The sequence below is a fragment of the Hyperoodon ampullatus genome (assembly GCF_949752795.1).
Source record: "Hyperoodon ampullatus genome assembly, chromosome: 3".
NCBI lineage: Eukaryota > Metazoa > Chordata > Mammalia > Artiodactyla > Ziphiidae > Hyperoodon > Hyperoodon ampullatus.
In genome coordinates this window covers 140116133-140132621 of record NC_136916.1, presented here as the reverse complement: position 1 = coordinate 140132621, position 16489 = coordinate 140116133, and the positions used below count along the sequence as shown (strand labels likewise).

Sequence of the window (16489 nt, the reverse complement as noted above, 5' to 3'; positions counted from 1 at the left end):
CTATTTTATGAATACCACATGGGGGCAAGTTTTAGTTTGCAGGCATTGTTAATCGCTCTGTTATTCATTTATTCTAATGGACACCCAAAGCTTTGTGAATTTAATTCCAAAAACATTTCAATTGTTCATCATCAGAAACGGAAGGATGGGTTGAACAGGGGAATGAACCAGGGATGAATTATGAGAGGGGTTACCAGCAACCAAAACTCACCTATAGATGATTCCTTTGTCGTGTAGGAACATAAGCGCCGAAATGATTTCTGCAGCATAGAAACGAGCTCGTGCCTCATCAAAACGACGTGACTTCTGAATATGAAACATCAAGTCGCCTCCATTCACAAACTCCATCACAAAAAACAGACGATCCTGGGTACAAACACAAAAGAGACAAAAGAGGATCCAACGTGGTGTAGCCATTAGCCTAGAATTCAGTCAGTATCACATGACCTTGGGCTCCGGCGTGGGGAGAAGAGGTGGTTAAATGGAGGTACTCAATGGAACATCCTGACAGCGGGTCAGGGCAAAGCAGGAGGGTCTGGTGGATTAAATCCTTGGAATGGTGGGGATGGGGGCTGGTGGTGCTAGTAACACCTGGATCTCCTTTAAGTAATTCCACACAAGCTTGAATTTCTGCATTAAATAAAAAGTAGACAAGGCTTTGGTTCTAGTTTTAGTTCTGCACTTTAAACACTATGTAACCTTGAATTTAACTTTTTTTGGATGTTCGACATTAATAAGGTGAGGATGATGATACTATCTCTACCAGAATCATTGAGTTTTATAAACTGGAAGAGAGAAGCATAAATCAAAAAGTGCATGCCGGGCTTCCCTGGTGGCACAGTGGTTGAGAGTCCACCTGCCGATGCAGGAGACACGGGTTCGTGCCCCGGTCTGGGAAGATCCCACATGCCGCGGAGCAGCTGGGCCCATGAGCATGCCGCTGAACCTGCGCGTCTGGAGCCTGTGCTCTGCAACAGGAGAGGCCACAACAGTGAGAGGCCTGCGTACCGCCAAAAAAAAAAAAAAAAAGTGCATGCCTTTTTGTCTGGAACATGCAGGGTTAATCACAGCAAGTAAGGGACATCTGATAGGTCCTCACACCTGGGCGGAGAATAATCACAGAGAAAGGAAAACATTTTTGACAAATCAGCCAGACGACAGTCTAATGACAGCCTCAGGGTTGCCTCAAAGTTAGAAATTCCATTTGGCCCCTCAGAAGGTTCCTGAATCAGAAAAGGGAACTTAAAGTCAAGTGAGATGCTGTCTCCATCTGGAAGGAACTCTAACCCAGCAGGTGAAATGGGCTCTTAGAAGTCACTGTTGCAGTCAATGCACTAAGTACTGTGCAAGTGTTATGAATAAAGTGCTATGGAAAGCAACACTGCTTAATGGAAGAAGTGTACAAGTCTCCATTAAAAAGTGATTCTCCAAGATGGACAGCATAAAACGCTTTGCTTCAGGAACCTCTGAGATCAATGGACTTCCTCATTCCCTCTCATTAGCATTTATGGAGTCCCAAGTTAGCCAGTGCTGAATTAGGTGATGGGGACCCAACAAAGAGTAAAAAAAGGCACAAAACAGACACAGTCTCTATCCATAGAGAGTCTAGTGTGGGAGATACACATTACGTTTAAAAAGCCACAAAGTCACACAAACAGGCAAATTTACAAATTCTGGTAAATGCCGTGAAGGAAAAGTGGAGGAAGCAATGACATTGTGTCATCCGCTTGGGGGGGTCAGGGGAGGTCTCTCTGAGCAAGTGATGTGGGAGCTGAGACCTTCTGAATGAGTGCCATCAGGGCCAGTGGTCATCCTTTTGGGGGGTAGGAGGGTGGGAGGTCATTTTGTAAGGAAACTGGTATTTTACCAATTCACAAAGGATGTGTATACGCACACAGAAGCCATCCTTATTTGTGGTTTCAGTTGCTGCCAGCTCTGCTTGGCATTGCCATGCATTCACAGCTGAATGGTGGACAGAGATTGTGTATGCTGTCGTTTATCTCCTGATCCATCACTGGTTTAATCAGGCCCTTCCCAATCAGAAGACACTACAACTTATGACCTCCTCCTATTCCCAATTTTAAGACAAACCTTAATTAGAAGGGGAAAAAAAAAATCCTCTGGGTCTATGAAATGCCTCTTTCTGCTAATGAGAAGCAAGAATTTAAGAGTGAAAATGGAATGGCAAGACTCATGCACACAAAACCCAAAACCAAACACCAATAAAACAACTCTTCAGGTTGACCAATATAAGCCAACAGAATACTAAGTATATCAAGCCGTCTGACTAAGCTAATGGCCTTCATGTGAGTGTGACTGACCAGGGGGAGAGGCCGAGTTGGGTGGGACGAGCTTGGATGAGCAATGGGGTTCCCTATTTTCCATATGGGAAGGGCTCGGGTGGAAGGAGTAGGTTAGCAGTGGGCGGGGCGGAGGGTAAGCCTGAGATAGAGACAGGTCTAAGAGCTGCATCCGCGTGAGAAATGGTTATGCCGACGCTGTGTTAATTTGGAGGGGCCTCAGGGGCCTGGATGAATCCCCAGGTGGTAAAGCCGCCTCAAACCATCCCTCAGCAAGAAGGTCCATCTGATACATTTTTGTCATCTGGCCTGTTCACCTTTGCATGGTTGTGACTGGCAGTCACATGAATCCCAATAGCTTGAAATACCTGGCTACTAGAATTGGGTCAGTAGGTAAGTGGCTACTCCTTAGGCTGCTGGAAATCAGCGGGGGTTAGCAAGAACGTCTAAGACAGTAGGCATCAAGGGAAATTGTATCCATTCCTAGTTCCCCCCTAAAATAATTCTCATAATCTCAAGTCTGAAAAGCCAGACCCTGGGCTAAATTCCAGATCTGGGGAAGGACATACTGCCTTCGCTCCTCAGTCATGCCTGTCTGTCTCAGCCCCACCACCTGCCCTGGCGGCAGATTCTCAGATAATGCACGGGTTCCTGGGAGGCACGCACACCTGGCATGCACAGCAAGAGGTCATAAGCTTTAGAACTGCGAAAATACGCGTTTTTTTTCACCCAGAGTCTCATTTCTAACTTCCTGTCTGGCACCACTAAGAACAGACAGTACAGCTTCCAGCCCTCGGGCTACACGCAACTCTTTAAGCAAGCAGGAAGGGAGAACGAGCCAGGAGATACAAGGACACTTTAATGAAAAGTAATAGTCCATCTTACCAAAGACCTACAATAATGTCACAAGGTAGAAAACGAAAAGCATGTTTATCAGCTAGCAAAATGTGTTTGCTGTGAGGAGACCTTCTGTTTACATACAATTCTGTTCACTCTATTTTAAAATGTCTGCTGCCAAGGCAGTTCAAATTTGGTAGCAATTTCTCCACTATTTCTTTTGTAGAGGTGGAGATAAATGATAAAAATATCCAGCTTTTAGCGAAGATTCACTCATAGTGGGGGTGAGTGAGAAGCCATCCTCAGCAATAAACTTTCATTAAACATGTCCTCAGGTGGGGCTTCTAGAAAGTGTGCGATAAAGAGTAGCGGCTGCTGGTGGTGGCTGTAATGGTGAAGATGTTTTCAGTTAGAAAAAAAAAAAAGATCATACCCATGAATGTGCAGAATTATTTCAGTTATAGCCAAAGATGCAGATATGCACAGAAAAGACAAAAAGATACCTATGTATGACAAGTCAGCTTTCAGTTGTGAGATCTTGTATGTTATTTATCTCTTCTTTATACTTTTCAGTATCTCTGAAGGTTTCTTTAAAAAAAATTTTTTTTTATTACAAAAATCATTTTTGGCCACACAGTGCAGCTTGTAGGATCTTAGTTCCCCGACCAGAGACTGAACCCGGGCCCTCGGCAGTGAAAGCATGGAGTCCTAACCACTGGACCACCAGGAAATTCCCTCTGAAGGTTTCTATGATGAGTGTGCATTATTCTTATAATTAGAAACAAAGCAAAGTCACATATGGCTTCCTCCATATTTCCCTAATTTTCATCTGAAAGATGAGAGACTGGAAAAGTGCAATTTTGAGACTGTCTTAGAGCAGGTACTTAGGCAGTGGGAGGTGGGATTAGGAAAGCAGCTACAGAAAGAGGGGTCTTCACATCCCTGGCTGCCCATTATTCAGGGCCCCTAATAACAACCCTCTCCCTTAATAGCCATTCTGATGCCTGATATAAACAGGCCATCAGGCTTGTTGGAATCACATCCAAAATGAGACTCAGCAGGCTCTGGTTTGGGTCCCAGGGCTCCACTGAGAGGAGAGGGTCTGAGTTCTGGTACACAGGCTTCATAGAGTCTACTGAGTCTTTCAAAGACTTTTTTTTTTTTTTTTTAATACTACTCTATTTACTTATTTATTTTTGGCTGCGTCGGGTCCTTCTTGCTGTGCGTGGGCTCCTCATCGTGGTGGCTTCTCTTGTTGCCGGGCACGGGCTCTAGAGCACAGGCTCATTAGTTGTGGCACACAGGCCTAGTTGCTCCGTGGCATGTGGGATCTTCCCGGACCAGGACTGGAACCCGTGACCTAACCACTGCACCACCAGGGAAGTCCCCTCAGAGACCTTTTATGCTTGCTTTAAGGGGCTCAACAAGGAGGAATACACGTTTACCGAGCACACAGTATGCCAGGCCCTGGGTGGGGGCCAAGTATCATAAAATGAACAAGAGCCCAGGCCTGCTCTCAGGAAGCTCTTGTAGCCGGAGCACATCAGCCCAGTGTGCTAAGCACAGTAGAGGGGCACAGGGGGCATCATGCAGAAACAGAGCAGGGACACCGGAGCAGCCTGGAGGCTGGGGTGGGGTTGTGGGAAAGCTTTGAAGAGGAGCCAATTCACCAGCCTTGAAGGATGAGGAAGCACGAGTCAGGATGCAGTGGGATGGAGGGGGCAGGAATCAAGGTGAATGAACAGCTGAAGTGTCAGGTGTGAGGCAGGGTGTCGTGAGTGCAAAGGGGGATGTTCCCCAGGTGCTGAGGCTGCTTTCAGGATCAAGCCCTGGTACAAAAAGCCAAGTCTGGGCTTCCCTGGTGGCGCAGTGGTTGAGAGTCCGCCTGTCGATGCAGGGGACACGGGTTTGTGCCCCGGTCTGGGAAGATCCCACATGCCGCGGAGCGGCTGGGCCCATGAGCCACGGCCGATGAGCCTGTGCGTCCAGAGCCTGTGCTCCGCAACGGGAGAGGCCACAGCAGTGAGAGGCCCGCGTACCGCAAAAAAAAAAAAAAAAAAAAAAAAAAAAAGCCAAGGCTAGTTAGGAAGCTTCCCTTCACCCTATCCGCAGGTCACCCACAGCTGAGAACGGGGCCTTAGTCCTATAAATACACACGGTCATTCACTATCGGCCTCTGCCATAATTACAGGCCCAGTGTCTGGGCTAAAGCAGGTGGCAGCTATGCTTTTTAAGGGCTAGGCTTGAAAAAGACTGCAGTAGTGTTGGAACCCGCCACAAATAATAAACATCGGCTACGAACACCAATGACTCCAGCTGAATTTTACTCCTATGGCATGAATGCCATCAAGCTGGAAACCTTTCACATTGAACAAATGCCCTTTACAAAGCAGCGATGAAGCAACGAAGCAGAAGATCACCTCCTGCCTACAACTCCACTGTCTGTGCTGCTTAAGACCTAGTCTCACTGATGACTTGACAAACACTAAGTCATGCTGAAGAAACCCAACTGGGAAGCAACCAGAGGAAGCATCTGCTGGGATCCATGCATTTAGGGAGGCTCTCACTGTACGGTGGATTAAGGCTGCCATGAGTCATTTCTGGGGCAGGGAAGAGTTTCCAAATCCCACCTTGGGCAGTGAGGGCAGACGGCTGTTTCTGTATTTAAGCCTGTGTACATAGCATTCCAGTTTTTTCTAAAATCCAATTTCCTAGATGCTGAGCCTGGACACCTGCACGGCTTTCCCCGAGGCTTCTGGCTCCTGGAGGGGAAATCTTGCCCTGATCTGCACAGTAGAGAATCTAAGGTCCTGCAGACTGGCTTAACCTCAGTTCTAAAGCCAAGTGGCCCAGCCCTTTGTCTGCCCCTTGCTTCTCTCTTTTGTTCCTGATTCAACCAACCACAAATGTAAGTCATTAACATGGGGTGAGGAACACCTGGGGGAATAAAAGCAACTCAGAAATCCCTTTGTCCCACTCAGCTCAGCTCAGCTCAGCCCAGCCCAGCCCAGCCCAGCCCAGCCCAGCCCAGCGTGAGTTACAGGAGGCCAAGGAGCTGGTGCCTGGTTAATAATAGAATTCCTGTCATCACGTGCCTGGTTCCATTGACCGGCTGCAGCCTGGGCCAAGTCTGCCCTGGCTACTGTCATTTCAGGGATGTTACTTCCCTAGGCCAAAGGGGATAAAAATATCTTCTGACCTGAAAGTGGCTGTCAGTATAAGCAGCGTGCATTCCCTAAAGCCCCTCCTAAGGACTGTTTTTTTAGGAGGTAAAACTGCTGGGCAATTGCAAAAGGAAAAGTTAGAGAGAAAACACTAGTATAGATAGAAGTGCTATGGTACCTGTGGCAAGGTGACGTCTCCTAATGAGGGTGAGTGCAGAGTGAGCATGGGCCAGGGATGAGACCCCTTAGTGTCTGTGTGCCAGACACCTTCAGAGGTGTCTGCTCAGCCCACTGAGCCTTTCCTTTCTCAGAAACCTGCCCTGGCACCGTCACATGGGTAAGTGCTGGACATCCTGCACACAGCAAGTTGGACCAAGTTGCTTCCCGCCTCCTGCCCCAGTCCCCTTCCCAGAAAATTGGAACTGAGAGATAGACAGGTGTTCATGTAGGCTGTGCTGTGTGCAAGAACTGAGGAAATATGAATTAGGGAGCTGAGGCTGCCGCCTCCGTGGTGTCAACACATGAGATGTCTTGGTATATCAGAGCAGTGAAAGCCTAGATGAACAGATGGGGGAGAATGGGGCAAAGATAAGAAAGCGTGAATGGGCTGAGAAGGAAACTACCTGGGTCCCTCACACCCTTCCAGTTTCAGGTCCCCAGAGAGACCTGGCCATTGTGTGCCCTTGGGTTCCATGAGACACCACTGTACCTCTGATTCTTTTTTTTCACTTCTCCCTTTTTGCATGACTCTGGTTAAGTGTTTTTCCATTATTTGCTACCAGGAGAATTGTAACTGAAACATTCACCAATTTTTAAGGGGCATGAGGCTTCCTGATTTATATATCTAGGGTAATAACACCTCTGACTACACTGATCGTGTGAGGATTAAACCAGAAGCCGAGTGCCTGGCACAGCACCAGACCCAGAAAGGGATCTCAACAAATAGACTCTATTGTTATTACTACATCACACAAAGAGGACCAAAGCTACATCTGGGAGACCTTGTGGCCGGCACTGAAGTCCCTGGTGTAGCTAAAAGAAAGCACAGTGTAGGGGTCAGGAGTCAGGAAGCCCGAGATGCCAAAGCAGCTCCAGCTGTGCTCTATTTATTTTTTCGCTCTCAAAACTCTCATCGGCCAAATGGGGATAATAAGGTGATTGAACTCACAGGTGTTCGAGGATGAAATGATTTAAGCTTAGAATTTCAAACAGTTATGCAGCACATGGTACGTGCTTGATGAATGTCAGCAACTATTAGTACTAGTATTATCCTCCGCCTCATCACCTGCACTAGGCTGCAGCTGCCATGGCCGTCTGCTCCTGGGGCCTCTGGCCCCTGGGGTGCGGACTACAGTGAAGCAGGTAGGGAGCCGCCTGCCAATGGATGCGGAGATGGTGCCCCACTCATGGAGCACTCGGCCTGGCGAGTACACAGGAGCGAAACGGCAGCTGCAACCGCTACAGCAGCAGCTCCCCGACCCTCAGTTCAGGACAGGAATCTCGAGGGATCAGGGAGTCAGGAGGACCCCAGGGCAGCGGCTGGGTTGCAGGAGCACTTCCTGATACTGCACAGTCATGGCCCTGACCTGATAAAGAGGACTTATCTTTCTTGGACGTGACTATTTAACAAGGTGTCACAAAACTAGATTTGATAAGCCAAGACACATTCACCAAATAAGTTTTCTCATTTTTCTAATATTAGATAATAATTCATATTCTCTATTTTAAGAGCTTTATAATAATCATAATTATTATTGCAAGGCAAACGGGCTCCCCTATGAACTGCAAACACTATGGTAAACGAGACTGTTTATAGTAGCTCTTCTCCCCTTCTACAAAGTCGATTTGTTCTTATAAACAGACTGAGAAAGATTTTTCTGTTTAAACCAAGGATCCATGGTCACTGCCATTGACACACGTAAATCTCATTTAAAGATGTATTTACAGTGAGGATGCAGGTTACCTTTTGGAAATAAGACAAAGAATAGAAACAACGTTTAAAGTTAATGACTAATTTAGTTATTGCTTTAAGGCAATGTTAAGCTGGGAGCCACATCAATACTTACTTATCCAAGTTCTAAGAATTGCTTTGGAATTACTTCTAAATGAGTAATACATCAACCCTGTATCAAAAGCTGTGGAGTGCTATTGACTGCTGTGGACAAGGAAAAGGAAATCTCCAGTAATAGACAGCATTGTGTTGTATTTCTCATAAGTGCCTCTGTTTTATAATTTTTCTCTGACAAAGTCATCTACAGGGTGAATAGGGAGTTCAAATCAACAGGAAACCATTACTGACGTCAAAGAGGTGACAGCAGAAAAGCACCCCCTGTGAGGAAATCTGATTGCACCATGCCTGAACTGGAAACAACTTGAACTTAACCACATTAAGAATGATTACAAAGTCTTCAAGGAAGAAACAAGGAGAGGGAGTCGAATGGCTTTTTGTCTGTTTGTTTTGTTTTTAATTTATCATTTTGTGTAGCCCAGAAGATATGCGAAGTTAATTCAATTACCCAGCAACTCTTGTCAAGCCCACAGGCATGGTACATCCTATCTGAGCTCAGAAACTAGTCTTTGGGAAGGTGAAATATGTCTCCAATATAATAAGCCCTTAGGAGCTTGCATTTTAAACCTGGAGGGACACACAGTTCTTTCCAAAGACCAAGTGTTCTCCTGGCAAACTGGATACATTACGGTCCTCTCTTATAATGAAACTCAACAAGGCTTATTGGCATAGGTACCAGATGAGGGAAACGAGGCAATCGAACCTGCAGGTCAACATCCTGTGAAACATCTGGGCCAGGATGGTTTTTTTAAAGCATAAATAAGCAGCAAACATACGATCAGGGATATAGCAAAGTTGGAGCACAAGTCCTCCCTTCCTGGTGGAGCCTCATTTGGTGTCTCTGGTCCACACACATCCTGCCCAGTATCACAGGGCTGGCTGTGCTGACTTTGTGCACTTGGTCGTGTTTTCTCTGGAGGACCTGAAACCTTTTAAGGCAGAGCCCAGATGCCAAATGATGTATCTCTAGTACCACCGCCCCTGGTGCCCGGACTATGGTAAGGTTTAATAAACCCTTGAGGAACTAACATAGCAGGAGACCATTTTTGTTTCCTGATAAAATTTAAAGTAGATTAGAAAAGTTGGAACAAACTGCCAAGACTAGTTTTACCCGGCCAGTTTGTGGAAGTGAAGTGCCTTGTCTACAGTTAAAACAGTTTGTGAAAGAGTTCAAGAGAGGCAGGTCTGCTTGACGCCACTTCATTTCCCTTTATTTATAAAGCTTTGGTTTTTCTGTTTATAAAAGTAATTACATGTTCTTCGTTCAAATGTAATTACAAAGTAAATACATGGAAAATTGAGAAAATAAAATTACCTGTTATCCTGACACCCAGAGAGAGAAGTCTAAATACAAGGAGAAACAAAACTATTTATGGCTTTTAGCATCCAAAGAACTGCAGATTTTAGAGCACCTAAGATATTTACAAAGTAATTTTAACCACATTTGATTTCCCCCTTATGTCCAAATTATACTGAACACTTTATAGCATGTTTAAAGAACAGAAAAAGAGAAAACAAAAAAAATACTTCCTTTTTCACTTACATTACATAATATTTCCTGATGTACTTAGTCATCAAAACCATGACTTTTTAAACAGTTGCATACTATTCCCCATGCCATTTCTATGAAGTCCTACAATTAGCTGGACTTCTGCTTACATTAATGAGAATAAGAGACATGGTATCAACAGTCTAGTCACTGTCCTATGATAAAGATCATTTTTATTAGCCTGGAAAAACAGGCATCTCTGAAAGCAGATTATTATGAACTGGACATGGTTTTTTAATTCTGAATGTAGATTCCAAAGAAGATAGCTTAGGTGATTATTCACTTAAAAAAAGAAAAGGTTTGGTCACTTAGAGGTATGCAGGATAGGATTCCTTTAAATCATTATTTCACATAGTACATTCTTTTTATAAAGATTTTGGTTTCAGCATCAAATAGGAACAAGTCTATTGAAGATATTTATGGATTTAGTTTGTATAGGGCTACAGAATAAAGAGTAAAAATTCCGTTATGCCATTTCACTTTAGATTCTTTTTCATGACAGAGGTTCCTAAACTTTGCAACTTTTTAAAGAAGATTTCATGTCTCCCTTTGATCTGTGGATCAACTAGACATTTCTTCCTCATGGGAAGAGATTCTGGGTTATAGCTTTCTGATTAAACATTTTGCCAATTAGGGAAGTATCAAATCCGGCCAAGAATATTCCATATCTGCCTCAAGATGATGCCTGGCAATCCACTGGCTGAGAGTCTGTTCCTTCCTCTGCTCTATGGTGCTGCACGCTTGCTGAAATTTCTGTCTGGAATGTGCCTTCCATGTGCTATTTTGAGTTTGAGACTTCCAGTGTAGCCACAACATCATTCTTTTCTGGCCCTCTGGCTGGGGAATGAGATCCCCTACAATCTCTTCCCAGATCCTTTTTGCAACGTGGGCAAAATATGGATCTCCACTGTCCACTGAGGAAGAAAGATGCAGACTTTACTATAAAGGTGGGGAGACCCAAGTAAAAGAAACATAGCTCTAATAAGATGATGGGCAAAGTAATCAGAAATAGATGAAAAAGTTTACCCAGGGGAGAGGACATTGTGTTACCTTCGTCGAGAAGCTTTAGCTGGTGAAATGAAGTTCGATGGGCCCTTCAAACCCCAAGGATGAGAATGGTGACTAAGATGGCCACACACCAACCACATCCTAGATCCAGTGGATAGCTTTGAATCCTTTGGTGAACGGACTTCATCTCAGCACTTGATGGCTCCTCCTAAGAAACCACTTCCTCCCGATTCTTCTTTGTTCCCCCTACCTTTAGACGCCCTTACTTAGAAATCCCTCTTCCGCCTTCCTCTCCTCCTTCTATAAACACCTACTGACATTTTAAATGATAGTTTCTACTATGCCAAGTGGATACTGATGACACTAAAATCTACTCCCCATCTGAACAGTGTTTCTGAGCAACATCTTACCACTGGATTTTCTGCAAAACAAAAACACAACAAAAAACCCCAAAACATTTATTCCGTTCCCGCAGGCTCCTAACTGGTCAGAACTCTGCTATTCCTCTCACTCTTTTACTCTAAAAAGTCCTATCAATTCCACCTCCTATGTGTTTCCTTGACTCCATTCCTGTGACTGCTGCCTTGGAGCAGGAAGGTTCAGCAGGCCGGTGGTTCAACAGCCTTACCAGGGCTGCCCCCCCAGTCTCCTCCCTCTGCAGACAGCCACCTGGAGCCCTCCCAAAATGCAAAGCTTAGGTTGCTCCCTGCCAGTCCCTTTCACCTCATGATTGAGTCTAAACTCTTCAGCAAAGGATGTCTTCTTTCCTCCCCATATTTCCTCTCCTGCAATCCTGCTACATCAAGTTATTTGGGGGTTCCTGGGTACATCATAAAATTTTAAGCTTCTGTGTCTTTGCACTGCTATTACCTCTGTCTGGGCTCCTATTCATATGCTTAAAACACAGCTCAGACAGCCCCTCCCATGGAAGGCCTTTCCAACCTCCCCAGGGACCAAGCTATGACTGTCTTCTATCACACAGTGATAAGACATATCTGTGTTTAGGAAGACCCTTGCTTGAAAGAAACAAAAGGGCAGGTCCACACTTTGTTCTTCCTTATGGCTTCAGTCCCTGGCACATAATGTCCCTGGCTGAGGAAACATTCACTGAATTGAATTAAAAATGCAACGTAGACACAATATTACCATTCAACATATTAACAGGTAATGTCTCTGGTGGCTAGGATCTACTTTTTTTTTTTTTTTTTTTTTTGCAGTACACGGGCCTCTCACTGTTGTGGCCTCTCCCGTTGTGGAGCACAGGCTCTGGACGCTCAGGCTCAGCGGCCATGGCTCACGGGCCCAGCTGCTCCACGGCATGTGGGATCTTCCCGGACCGTGGCACGAACCGGTGTCCCCTGCATCCGCAGGCGGACTCCCAACCACTGCGCCACCAGGGAAGCCCCTAGGATCTACTTTTAATATGTAGAGACCACTCAGTTTTGCAGATAGCCTCTAAGGTATCTGTATCTTAAGCTGAAATGGCATTCCCATACATGGAAACAAAAGAAAGAAAACAGCAAGTCTGCTTTCCCCAAAGGGCACTTGTATTGCTACCAGCACATTTTTATACACTGATTGGGAAATATTTCTTAAAGCTTTATCTCCATTTGTAAATTCCAATCATATGTACCACACACAGGATAGGAATCTGACTCACAGAGAGGCACCCCTTTAAGACCAGAGTGGTGATGATGATTTTCATAAAATGTCACTCATTCAATGCTTTGTTGGTAAAGTGGAAATATAATCATTAAATGCCAAAATACGAGAAGCTGCACTATTTGTATTGCTTGCTTTCTAACATAACCCATCTTTTTTTACATCTTTATGGGAGTATAATTGCTTTACAATGGTGTTAGTTTCTACTTTATAACAAAGTGAATCAGTTATACATATACATGTTCCCATATCTCTTCCCACTTGCAACTCCCTCCCTCCCACCCTCCCTATCCCACCCCTCTAGGTGGTCACAAACCACCTAGCTGATCTCCCTGTGCTATGCAGCTGCTTCCCACTAGCTATCTATTTTACGTTTGGTAGTGTATATATGTCCATGCCACTCTCTCACTTTGTCACAGCTTACCCTTCCCCCTCTCCATATCCTCAAGTCCATTCTCTAGTAGGTCTGTGTCTTTATTCCTGTCTTACACCTAGGTTCTTCATGACATTTTTTTCTTAAATTCCATATATATGTGTTAGCATACGGTATTTGTCTTTCACTTTCTGACTTACTTCACTCTGTATGACACACTCTAGGTCCATCCACCTCATTACAAATAGCTCAATTTTGTTTCTTTTTATGGCTGAGTAATATTCCATTGTATATATGTGCCACATCTTCTTTATCTATTCATCCGATGATGGACACTTAGGTTGTTTCCATCTCCAGGCTATTGTAAATAGAGCTGCAATGAACATTTTGGTACATGACTCTTTTTGAATTATGGTTTTCTCAGGGTATATGCCCAGTAGTGGGATTGCTGGGTCATATGGTGGTTCTATTTGTAGTTTTTTAAGGAACCTCCATACTGTTCTCTATAGTGGCTGTACCAATTCACATTCCCACCAGCAGTGCAAGAGTGTTCCCTTTTCTCCACACCCTCTCCAGCATTTATTGTTTCTAGATTTCTTGATGATGGCCATTCTGACTGTTGTGAGATGATATCTCATTGTAGTTTTGATTTGCATTTCTCTAATGATTAATGATGTTGAGCATTCTTTCATGTGTTTGTTGGCAGTCTGTATATCTTCTTTGGAGAAATGCCTATTTAGGTCTGCCCATTTTGGGATTGGGTTGTTTGTTTTTTGTTATTGAGCTGCATGAGCTGCTTATAAATTTTGGAGATTAATCCTTTGTCAGTTGCTTCATTTGCAAATATTTTCTCCCATTCTACGGGTTGTCTTTTGGTCTTGTTTATGGTTTCCTTTGCTGTGCAAAAGCTTTGAAGTTTCATTAGGTCCCATTTGTTTATCTTTGTTTTTATTTCCATTTCTCTAGGAGGTGGGTCCAAAAGGATCTTGCTGTCATTTATGTCATAGAGTGTTCTACCTATGTTTTCCACTAAGAGTTTGATAGTTTCTGGCCTTACATTTAGGTCTTTAATCCATTTTCAGCTTATTTTTGTGTATGGTGTTAGGGAGTTATCTAATCTCATACTTTTACATGTCCCTGTCCAGTTTTCCCAGCACCACTTATTGAAGAGACTGTCCTTTCTCCACTGCACATTCCTGCCTCCTTTATCAAAGATAAGGTGACCATATGTGCATGGGTTTATCTCTGGGCTTCCTATCCTGTTCCATTGATCTATCTTTCTGTTTTTGTGTCAGTACCATACTGTCTTGATTACTGTAGCTTTGTAGTATAGTCTGAAGTCAGGGAGCCTGATTCCTCCAGCTCCGTTTTTCATTCTCAAGATTGCTTTGGCTATTCGGGGTCTTTTGTGTTTCCATACAAATTGTAAAATTTTTTGTTCTAGTTCTGTGAAAAATGCCAGTGGTAGTTTGATAGGGATTGCATTGAATCTGTAGATTGCTTTGGGTAGTAGAGTCATTTTCACAATGTTGATTCTTCCAATCCAAGAACATGGTATATCTCTCCATCTATTTGTATCATTTTTAATTTCTTTCATCAGTGTCTTATAATTTTCTGCATACAGGTCTTTTGTCTCCTTAGGTAGGTTTATTCCTAGATATTTTATTCCTTTTGTTGCAATGGGAGTGTTTTCTTGATTTCACTTTCAGATTTTTCATCATTAGTGTACAGGAATGCCAGAGATTTCTGTGCATTAATTTTGTATCCTGCTACTTAACCAAATTCATTGATTAGCTCTAGTAGTTTTCTGGTAGCATCTTTAGGATTCTCTATGTATAGTATCATGTCATCTGCAAACAGTGACAGCTTTACTTCTTCTTTTCCGATTTGGATTCCTTTTATTTCCTTTTCTTCTCTGATTGCTGTGGCTAAAACTTCCAAAACTATAACATAACCCATTTTAACTATATGCTCACTGAGCTTATCTTTTGTTCCTTAGATGCCCCAGGCTCTGACAACTCTGCCCTATCCGAACTGCTGGGAGCGTGCTAACTCTTGTTCACATTCAACAGACCTCTTACTTCTGCCTCCACTTCCCAGACCAGGGCCCCAGTCCCCGAGAATGCCACAGTGCAGCCACTGACAGGACAGCTGTTAGGAGCCCCCAAACAGGAGCTCTGTCTGTCTACAAACTCAGAATAAAACAGAGATAATGCTTATGTCTTTACAAAGAAGATCTGTCACATTTTCTTTGGCCTCTGTGAAAAGGCTAGTGATGTAGCCTACTTGACTTCCCATATCTAGGCTGGACCACCAGAAACTCATGTAAGGCAGTGGTTTTCAGCTGGAGAGATTCTTCTCCCAGGGTTCATCTGGTCATGTCTGGAGACTTTTTTGGTTGTCGTAACTAGGGAAGTGCCGCTGGCACCTGGTGAGCGGAGGCCTGAGCAGAGGCCGGGGATGTTGCTAATCCTACAATGCACAGGACAGCTCCCTCCCCTCCCGTGACAAAGGGTTATCCTGCCCTCAATATTAGTAGTGGGCAAATGATATCACATTGTACAAATACGTGATTTAAATTTTTTTAACTTATTTTTTTAAAATCTTTTTTACTGGAAAGGTTGAACATTCACCAGTCATTCAATTCCTTAAACTATTGACCTATTGGTAAAGGTCAAGGTCTTGGAGGTAAAGTTCTGAGCAATGTGGAGGGAACTTCCTGCTACAGATCTGCCTTGAAGCCAAAGTAAGGAGGGACAAACCGAGTTTATGAGCAGGCTCTCAATTCTGCAGGTTTCCAGAAGAGGAACTTGAACCAGTCTCTAAGTCCAGTTCTCTACTTTGTTGGTTGTGGCTCACTTATCTTGAACCGCCTTTCACCACTGGTGAGAGACACGCTAGTGCAGAAGGTCTGGGCTTGTCGTGGGCACAGGCTAGTTCCCACTTCACAAGCAGTCTATGGGTCAGTGCTCCCTGGGGGTGAGGAGTGAGAGGAAGGACAAGGACGAAGGCACTTCCCACGCGGCCACCGCACAGGAGCAGGAAAACATGTATGGGTGGGAGGGGAGCAGTTTTGCAGGAAGGCTCTCCTCTTTTGTTTTGGTTGGGAATTATACATTACATCATTTTAACGTTGAAAATATCACACACAATGAGAATGGAATTGAGACGCTGGGAAGAGTTCCAAGACTCCCTTTGTGAGACCTAAGCAATACATCATTACAGACCATCCTAAAGAAATGGGTAGGAGTGAGCTCCAAATACAGCGGGCTCTTTTGCTGTGCAAATATACTAAAAGCTGGACGCCTGCACTGAAAGGCAACAGGAACTCCCTGGGTGGTCCCAAAGGGAAGACGGGGCCTGCCAGAGCCCGCCAGTGGAGCGGGACGGTCTGCTGGTGAGACAGAGCCAAGGTGCTCTCTGACAGTGGAAGGCTGGAAGAGGAACCCTGCCAGTCTTGACGGCACTGATAGGGGGGTGGGGGCAGGGAATGAGACCAGTCTTCCCAGCGGGATGAAGAACACTGCA

At 44.5% G+C, this 16489-nt stretch overlaps 1 protein-coding gene across 1 annotated transcript in view; it reads right to left on the bottom strand.

The window, feature by feature from the left end:
* The window catches only part of PRKCH (protein kinase C eta), a gene marked incomplete at both ends in the record, with an annotated part of 225295 nt that overhangs the window by 61778 nt on the left and 147028 nt on the right, over positions 1–16489 (bottom strand). The window contains one exon of the mRNA XM_079701199.1: positions 212–366. Within this exon, the coding sequence (XP_079557325.1) occupies positions 212–366 (155 nt within the window). The remainder of the gene's footprint in view (positions 1–211; positions 367–16489) is intronic.